Below are 9,779 nucleotides of genomic sequence, written 5' to 3'. Positions count from 1 at the left end.
TAAAAGAACTCTTAAGTAAATTACCAGGTAGCATCTAGTCACTGAGGACCCAGCCTTCTTCTATTTTTCTATTCCATTTTTGTAACAAGTAGCTTCCATCCTTAAGGTCATCTCACTGTTCAAGACAACTGCTGAAGATTCTGTAATTATATATATATAAGTTGTAGTCTTCAAGGAAGAAAACGAAAAGGCAAGAAATGAATTCCCCAGCTATCTGTTTTCTAGGCAGTCTTCAAGGAACCCCCTTCCAAAAACTTCTACTTACATCCAGTTAGCCAGAACTTAGTCATATGGCCAAACTTAGCTGCAAAGGAGGCTGGGAACTGTAGTCTTTTACAGGGCACTTGTCCACCTCCCCCTGTATTAATATATTCCAGCAGTTCTCAACCTTTTTGGTCTTAAAAACCTTTTATACCTGTGAAATTTACTGAGGAGCCCAAAGAATTTTTGTTTATGGACTATCAGTATTTCCTATTTACCTTATTAGAAATTAAAATTTAAACAGGATACAATATTCATTTATTCATTTAAAAATTATAATGCACGTGTCAAATCATCACATTGTACACTTTAGATATCTTACAATTTTTTGTCAATTATACCTCAGTAAAGCTAGGGGAAAAATTAAAACAACTCCAGGACCTTCAAAAATATTAAAAAATGAAAATTACAAATATTATAAACCTTTTCTGTATTAAATAGACTATTTTTCCAAAGCAAAAAAAAGTGAAAAATGATATCGTTTTCCATTTTTGCAAAGTTTTTATTATCTTACTTTACAGAAAATAGACCCTCAGATTTTATATCTGCTTCTACACTGAATCTGTTGCCATATGTTGTTTTGATTGAATTTTATGAAGAGAATTTGGCCTCACATAGATGTATAGTAGAAATATGTAGAAGTATTTTAAAAGCTTTTCAGATAATTCTGTATATTCTTCTTGGATACTAGACCAAAACCTAGGTGGTAGTTTCTGAAAGGCTGTTTGCAGTGTGGAATCTGAAATTGTATCAGTGAACATTTTGTACTGTTACATTAAGATCCATTGGTCTGTCTTGCACTCTGAATGCATTTTCCCCAAAAATGATTTTGTAATATCCTGTAGTGGTCATGTGGAAAATATTAATTCACTGAGTTGTACAGACCTTTCAAATGTTGAAGCATTTCATTATATAAATTTTTAGAAATTACCTTTTAAAATATCAATACTGATCTGTAAATAAAAGCCCACTTTTAGAGAAATTGTCAAGTTAATGATGATAAATAGAAGGTTTCAGAAATTCTAATTTTCACTTGAAAGGTTGAACGGTCTCATTGGCAACAAATACTGTCAGCTATTTCCCTTGGAGTGACGCGCTCACTTTGTTCAGTTTTCAAAACACATCGGCTAATGCACAAGTGAATGGTGCTGATGCCTCCTGCCACAGGCCTTCAAGGGCCACAGGGTGAGCTAGGAAGTCAGCTGCAGAGACTGGAGCACAGGGACCAGAAAGGTGACCCCCAAGGGTGAGCCCATGGCCTCAGAAGGGCTCTCATGGGGCGTAGACACACTCCAGCCTAAATCTGTCCTCTTTGCGCTTTGCAGGCAGAGCTTTCTGTTTCCCCTTTGCAATCTGCTTGCCTCCTGAAAAATTCCAAGCATGTGTGCGGGGCTCCTGTTCAATCTGTTGAGGGATCAGGGCATCCTTCCTGGCTGAAGTGGGATCAAACCAGCCCCACAGGCCCTGGAGGAGGAGTCCCAGACAGATTCCAGGAGGGAGAGGGCAGGGGCAGCTGCTGCAGACACAATTTCCTCTCACACCCGCTTGGGGAGGTGGGGGAGGGTGCAAAGGTAATCCCTCGGGCTCCTTCTGACGCGGACCGGTTTACTTAGGTGGCTTTGTTTCATCTCTGAAGGTACAGTGGTGGTGGCTCTTTGGTAAGTGAATGGCTGTCTGCTGTGAACAGTTCTTCCCAGTGTGAAGAAGGCAGGGTTGAAACAAACCATCAAAGAAAAGAACCACGTGGAGTCAGATTTCTGCCGCTGTTATGTTGGCATTGGTTAGTGTTTTATCCCATGGACAGAGGACTTTAGCAACAACATGTATGTTTGAAAATTCTTCCACATACATAGTGAAAACTCTGTTCTTTTTCCCAGAGACTTTGTCTGTATGTGTCTGTGTGGAAGTGTTACTCATACTATATTGCATTGTGTCCATCTAAATACACAGTTGTTTCTATGTGTCTTGTGTGCTTGTTACATATATAAGCAACAGTGGCAATGAAAATCATTTACTCGAGGACTCAAGAAGATGAAAAGTGAAAGAGAAAGTCATTCAGTCGTGTCCGACTCTTTGCAACCCCATAGACTATACAGTCCATGGAATTCTCCAGGCCAGAATACTGGAGTGGGTAGCCTTTCCCTTCTCCAGGGGATCTTCCCAACCCAGGGATTGAACCCAGTTCCCGCATTAAACATTAAAAACATTGAAAGTACATGGAGGAAAAAAGTGTATCCTGCAGTAGAAATGCAGACATAGAGAATAGACCTGACCCAGTAGGGGAAGGAGAGGGTGGGATGAATGGAGAGAGCAGCATGGAAACATATACATTGTCATATATGAAACAGATCGCCAGTGGGGATTTGCTGTGTGACTCAGGGAGCTCAGCCCAGGTCTCTGTGACAACCTGGAGGGGTGGGAGTAGGGAGGGAGATGGGGGGGTGGCTCAGGAGGGAGGGACATGTGTACCTGTTGCGGATTCATGTTGATGTAGGGCAGAAACCGACACAATACTGTAAAGTGATTATCATCCCATCAAAAAAGAAAAGTATTGGAGATGGATCATTTCGTTTTCTTCTTGTATTCTAAAAATAATTTTAGGAACAGGAAATACATGAACATGGTAAAAAAAATTATTAACTAGCATGAATTAAAGTGATAAAGAAGTCTCCCATCCTCTGCCACAGACATAATTATTACCAGTTCTTATGTCTTCTTTAAGAGATAGTCTATATATTTAAAGAAGACTATACACACACATACCCCTTTAAAAAAAAAATGTGTTCATTTAAACTAATGAAAGGTTAGAACAGAAAAATCACATAAGCTTCGTTTCCAGCCCCTTGTGTGTAACCGCAGACTCTAGCATACGTATCTGTGTCTTATGATTTACACATGTGTAGGTTTTGTGCTGGAGGACAAATTCTTTGCTACAAGAAAACTTCTGGAACCTAGAAAACTGACTTCCTTCCCAGTTCACCTGGTTATTAATCTTCCTAAAAGCTCAAGACAAATAAAATCCCCATATCTGAGACCTTTGTGGTCTCCCAGAGGCAGGTGAGAATCATTCCCATGGAATTGTCTTCACTTTCTGATTTGTCATCAATTCTTAAGAGCAATCCAGTAAAGGTTTATTTAGTACAGCTCTCTGTTGATTTTATAACCAACTGCTGACTGCTTGGGACATAAAATCTTGGTGATTTACAGGTAGTGAGTGGGCCAGAAATCCATAAATCACATTCTATAATAAAAGAGTGTAGGTGAACACACAGACACACACACACACACCCCTTCAAAGGAAGAGTTGTAGGTAGACCAGAAAATACATTAGTTTTTAATTTGAGAATTGAGAACTCATTGGTAAGAGGCCCACAGTCAGTAGCCTCAGAGAGTTCAGTTATACCAGGTGATGGTACAACTTTTTTAGTGTAGAGTGAGAGGTTTCATTTCTTAAAGAGGAGACACTGGTTCTCACTTTTGAAATGTTCAAAGGAGTTTTTATGGTCTCTAGAGGAAAAAACTTTTTCCAATTAAGCCAAAGATGCTTATGATGATCAGTTTTCTGATATTGAAACTCTTGAAATTATTAGGCAACAGATACTTCTCCAGCACTTGAAGATCTTTTTCTTTTCATGAAAATTATTTTCTAGGATGATGTTTGGGAAAAAATTCTCTAATAATATGCTAAAAGTAGAAAAAAATAAGTTTCTAATTCCAGTGGAGTCCTAGAGTTTCAGGGAACTTACAGAGAGGGAAATGTGAAGTGAAAAAAATCTTGAAAAACATTTTTGTTTGGAAAGCGAAATTTAACAAATATGACTCTGCTACCATGTCATGCCAGGTCTCTGCCTCTCAAAAGATGGTATAATGTGGACAGAAATTTAGGATCCATTTAGCCAAAAGCCAGTCTAATTTGGATACTGATTCAAACAAAACAAAGCAGTAAAAAAATATTAAATACAGAAAATCAAGAAGATTGAATACTGACTATTTGAAGACATTAAGGAATTATAAATTTTGAGGGTGTAACAACAGTGTTGCGTTTTTTTTGGAGCCTTTATCTTTTAAAGCTACACAGTGAAATTTTTTAGGATGAAATGATTTGATGGTTTGGGGTTGCTTTTTAAAAATCCAGTTGGTGGCAGGGGCAGTGATAAAAGAAGATTGGCCATGAGTTGAGGAAAGGTGAGGGCTATAGAGGGTTTCATATACTATTCTCTCTATGCTTCTACTTCTTTGAAATTTTTCATAATAAAAGGAGCTAAGTTAAACTATTTGTTTGTTGTCTATTTGAAAAGTTCTTCATTTATTCATTTCACATTGATTATTCAGTGGGAGAGCAACTTCACTTTCACTTTTCACTTTCATGCGTTGGAGAAGGAAATGGCAACCCACTCCAGTGTTCTGGCCTGGAGAATCCCAGGGATGGGAGAGCCTGGTGGGATGCCGTCTGTGGGGTCGCACAGAGTCGGACACGACTGAAGCGACTTAGCAGCAGCAGCAGTCACGTGGAGGCCTTTGCAAGAGGACTTTAGTCGCTGCCAAGGGGTGTGGGCAGCAGGCTCTGCAGGCAGTGCCTGGCTATGAGGTGCTTCTGAGGTGAGACAACCAGCACCCCTCCGGGGTGAGGGGCTTCTGCTTAGCGTCACTCCGCTGACCTGACGCTCAACACGGCTGCTGAGGAGCCCCAGAAGTGGGAAGCTGAAGACAGATACCCAAGGCCAGCTCATCACAAACAAGCAGTTTATACTGTACCTCCCACTCCACCCTACCCCCAAAATGTGGGGTGAGCATTTAAAAAGCTGTTTGGAGCAGAACCACTTTGTGCATTTGAAACTTACACCCGTGCCTTGTTCAGTGGAACAAAAGGGTAACTGATGGCAGTCTCCAAAAGACACTCACCTCCCAGGGCCCGGCAGGAGGAAGTGGCCGAGATCCACACTGCAGCAGAGACCTCGGCCGGAGCGGAGAAAGAAGCCTAAGAGCTTTGTGAAAACTTCTTCCCTTCGGTGCCTGAGCTTCACCTTCCCAGCTCCGATGGTCTTTTCCTGCCGCGTAAAGGTCGCCAGCTGTCAGCAGTGTGTCAAGCCCAAAGCCCCAACCCAAATTGACTCCTGAGAGATGTTAATATTTAGTTCTTAAAAACCTGTCTCCTTTGATTGCCAAGCTTTGTTTGGAATTACATGTAAATTGAAGAGGCTGCCCAGCCATGGCACCCCAGCAAAGACGGAGGGTGGAGGAAAGGGTGTCTCTGGACTTCACCAGCAAGGTCAGTGTCATACTGTATACGCCTCTGGGTCTTCTCTAACCAGCAAGTGTTCGGAATCAGATTGCATCCCCTCCTCATTAAAACTCTTCAGTGACTTCCCAGTAGTTCTGCAGACATAGGCTAAGATGTTTGACAAGGCCCCATGGGTTCTGATTGGGACACCAGAACTTTCAGCTTGTACCTACAGTCAGGGCCACACTCCACACCAGGAATCTCAGGGTTAGGGTTAGCACATCACAGCCGGGACCAGGCAGACCCCAAGTCACTGTCCCCAGTCATGATCCTCCACTCAGCCCTGATGCTGAGAGAGAGAATGAATAAAGGCAGATATCCAGACAATAAACCTGCAACTCTGTTAGGAGTGTGTCCTTGCTGGCCAGAGACCTGGTGTGAGTCCAGGGGCCACTCAGTGGACTTCCCATCATGTTGATCCCTGCAACCCCAAAATGAAGACAGAAAGAGAGCAAGGTGGGGTTGTTTCAAAGCCAGGGAGCTGGTGGATATGATTTCCTGGGTGTTGGACAGCAGCTCTGTTTGGGGACTGTAGCAGCAGTGAAATATAAAGGTATACATAGCCTGCAAGTTGCCCTCCGGTACCTTTCCCCCACTCCACGGTCTTGCCAGGCTCCCCCTCCTCCTCTTTTTAAGGATCAGCTACTGTTCCTTTAGCTCCCAGCATAGTCCCCAGAAGTCCAAGGAGTCTGATGGCACGGCTGTCTGTGTAACAGTGCTCCCAGGGTTCTACCCAGCAGTGGTTCTGACTTCACTTTGGCAAGGAAGCCCTGATAACCCTTCTGACTAGTCCAAGTGCCCCTCTTATGGTTCTGGGACCAGGAATAAGTGATCAGTATCTGTCTTCGTCTCTAGACTAGAGGCTTCACCAGAGCAAACCCACAGGTCCTGTTCTGTGGCTTTGCTTTTTCAGTTGTATGTCCCCACTTGATGGCCTCAGTCCTGACACAGAGGAGATGATGAGATGAGATTGTCTGCTAAGTCATGTCTGACTCTTGTGACCCCATGGACTGGGGCCTGCCAGGCTCCTCTGTCCATGGGATTCTCCAGGCAAGAATACTGGAGTGGGTTGCCACTTCCTTCTCCAGGGGCTTTTCCCCACCCAGGAATCAAACCCAGGTCTCCTGCATGGCAGGCAGACTCTACTGACTGAGCTACGAGGGAAGTCCAAGGGGAGACAGAGGAGATGCTCAGCAGATAGGTGCTGAATTCCTCTTTTCGGAGCCCTATCTCCAACCTTGAGCCATCAGCTCTGATGCTCTGTCTTTAAAAACATAAATTACCTCTGTGTTAGCACTTTTTCTGTCTTGGGACAGTTGGTGTTGAATGACTCTGCTGTCTGGAACTAAGCCCCATCGAGGCCAGTTCCCTGCCTATCAGACTCCAAGCATCACCGTGACAAACTGGCTGTCCTGCCCTCCCTCCTTCCACACTCAGATGTCCTTTCCTAACGCCTCTTCCCCTTTTGAGCCACCCTTGCCACTCGCCAGAACCCAAATCCAGGGATAAAAGTGCGGTGAATGAGGATGAGGAGGGAGAAGGAGGAAGCTGTGTAGGCAGTGGCGGTGGGGACGCCACTGGTGATGCTCCACTGGGTCCCTGTCACCAAACGTCCTCCCTGAACTGATGGTCCTCAGGCAGGAGTCCAGTAGTTCATGAATGCATTGAGTGTAAAGCTAGTTTCTATAAAATGAATTATATCTTTCAATTACCTTCTATCAGTGAACATGAAAATGAATCTTCATATACGGAGATTTCATCCCTAAGATGAAATTTGTAAGAGTACAAATCACAATAATAATATCGAGCTTATTTTAATCATATCTTTGGAAAACTAGATATTTCTAATCAAGATTAGTAAAAATCACTCCATATACAAACGCAGTAACCAGACTCTGAAGGACTGCTATGTCCTGTTTTCCTTTGGCTTGAGCTTCCCTTTCCTTACGTGGCCTGTCCTTTGTAGCCTTTGGAAAATACTTTCTTTTAAGCCCTGATGGTTTTATCTGTCTCTTCTAAAGTCTGAGAGTCTGTTCTAGTTGTCAGTTCAGATTCTTGGAGGTTAAGGGTACCAAAGATTTTTTTTTTTTTATATAAAGAAGGTGACCTTATCTTAACCATAAAGATTGTTTCTATGACTCATGGTTTTCCAGGTGTTGACACGGGAGCTCTCTTCTGACTTAACAGATCTCATCTATGTGAAGGGAAGTGATCATGTTCTGTTGGCCCCTGGGCCCAGGACAGATCCTGTTCTGGGGTGGATGGGCTTCAACTTTGCTGAAGAACTGCTGGGACCCAGTGATAACTCAAGGATTTATTGATTTCATTGTCCCATTATTATTTATTTTGCATGTTTAATCCAGCTATCTAATAGTATTCTAACAGGAGACATTCTTTTACTCCACTTGATTCATTTATTTTTGCAGACTTTAAGATATCCAGAGTCCTCCAGGGACACCAGATGGCCACCAAGTTCTTACAGATATGTGGATACCCTTTAGGGGCTGAGAACAGGCACTGGAAAATCTCCATGTGAGCCTGTTTTCTGTTCCCTGCTTCCTTCCCACCCCTACTCTCACTACTGTGGAAACTCCCAAAGTCACAGCAGCAGTGATTTTTCCCTTGGCTGTGCTGTGCTGTACTGTGCTTAGTTGCTCATTCGTGTCCGACTCTTTGCAATCCCATGGACTGTAGCCTGCTAGGCTCCTCTCTCCGTGGGGATTCTCCAGGCAAGTATACTGGAGTGTGTTGCCATGCCCTCCTCAGGTTCCCTTGGCTGCTAGAGCTCAAATGAAGACACCAGTGCTTCCCAGTGGGAAAGGGATGGGTGGTGGATAAACAGGTTAAATTCCTGATCCTGAACCATATCCAGGGGATTTCTAGCTCTATCAGAAGGACACTTCCCCACCCCTGCCTAATTTTTACCAACCAGAGAGATTCAACCTGCCACTTCTCCCTGCCCCACCCTCCCCAAATGGTATCTGTCAGGACTTTCTGGTTAGACAGCTCTGCTATCTAATTTCTGAAGGTCACAGCACAGAACACTTCAGCTGTCAGCAACAAAACTAAAATGTTGTGCCCTCAGCTTCATAGTCTAGCGAGAAGGGGAGCATATCTCCTCATACGGAGGAGGGGAGAAGCAGGCAGAGTCCTCATCTCCCAGCGGTGTCTCTTCTAGTTGCTCAGCATCAGGGCTGGACCTGAAATGGAAGCAGAAAGGACAAGATGCCTTACAGCCCCCAGCACGATTCTCAAAAACGGTGACACCGTCACAGCAACAGGCCACGTAGAGATCCGCAGTCTCCCACCACCTCCCTTGCAGATGGAACACAGCCTTAGATCGTGACTGCCGCAGCTGGGAGGGGATCATCCGCACTTCACCCACCCTACCTGCCGTCTCCAGTGTCCACAAAGGAAGGGTAGTCCAGGTCGTCAACAAAGGCAGCATTCTCCGGAGGGTAGATGGTATAGTACTGAGGGGGGCTGGGCATGGTGGCCGCGACCCCTCCGGTTGGTATGAGGCCACATGGGGTCACCACTGGCTGCAGGTAGGTGGGGTTCATCCCCATAGGCTCTTGAGAGCCATAAGGAGGAGGGATATACTGTACCACAGTGGCGCCGTGGAAGGTGATGGGTTGGTTGATACCAGTGAACACAAAGGATTGTCCTCCCGCTGTCTGCTCCGGATCCGGGAGCCTCTCCTCACTTCCTCTGCACCACTGGCAGGACAGCATTCTGAACTTGCACACGGCAATCAGGATGAACGTCACCCCCACCGACAGCAGGATGGGCCCGAGGAGCTGGGTCCATTCGAAGTGGGAGACCCCTTGGTATTTGATCCAGCCCATGATGGTGAACGTGACCCCCACCAGTCCCAGGAAGATGCCCGAGAAGAGCAAGGTGGCCCCTGCCTTGTCGTCGTCTGACACCTGGATGTCGGCGGTGCTGGGTGTGTACGGAGTGACCGAGAACACGTTGAGAGGGAAGTCCTCCATGCGGCCGCAGCCCCGCTCCATTGTCCTCACGCCTGCCCCAGGGCAGAGCGATTGTGAGAGCTCCTGAGAGCGGAGCCCGGGAACCCCTGGTTCAGGTTAGTTATGGAAGAACTTTGGGCTTCTGTGGTTAACAGAGTAGAACATTCAGAGGCCTGAACTTTGCTTAGAAGAACAAAGGTCTGAGAAGTGAAGCCTGCAGCTTTCTCATAAATTTCATCAACAGTTGGAGGCCTCTGATTTGC

General features: G+C 44.9%; 1 protein-coding gene across 1 annotated transcript; it reads right to left on the bottom strand.

Annotated features, from left to right (window-relative positions):
- Nucleotides 1-8,636: 8,636 nt before the first annotated feature.
- TMEM174 (transmembrane protein 174) lies at nucleotides 8,637-9,561 on the bottom strand. Its single transcript, XM_055421708.1, has 2 exons — nucleotides 8,933-9,561; nucleotides 8,637-8,742 (listed from the first exon to the last, which is right to left on the bottom strand). The coding sequence occupies exons 1-2, from the start codon at nucleotides 9,556-9,558 to the stop codon at nucleotides 8,637-8,639; spliced, it is 732 nt and encodes a 243-aa protein (XP_055277683.1). The 5' UTR covers nucleotides 9,559-9,561.
- Between the last annotated feature and the right edge of the window lie 218 nt (nucleotides 9,562-9,779).

Source organism: Moschus berezovskii, chromosome 18 (genome assembly GCF_049115385.1).
Source record: "Moschus berezovskii isolate FMDL1 chromosome 18, NW_MosBer_1.0, whole genome shotgun sequence".
Taxonomy (NCBI): domain Eukaryota; kingdom Metazoa; phylum Chordata; class Mammalia; order Artiodactyla; family Moschidae; genus Moschus; species Moschus berezovskii.
The sequence above is the reverse complement of the archived record's forward strand: the minus strand, read 5'-3'. Positions and strand labels throughout refer to the sequence as shown.

What these genes read in the sequence shown, in the direction of transcription:
- TMEM174 (XM_055421708.1), bottom strand. Translation starts at nt 9,558, where the DNA reads ATGGAGCGGGGCTGCGGCCGCATGGAGGACTTCCCTCTCAACGTGTTC. An exon ending in GTGGACACTGGAGACGGCAG is followed by an intron (nt 8,743 to 8,932) that starts GTAGGGTGGGTG and finishes CTTCCATTTCAG; the next exon opens with GTCCAGCCCTGATGCTGAGC.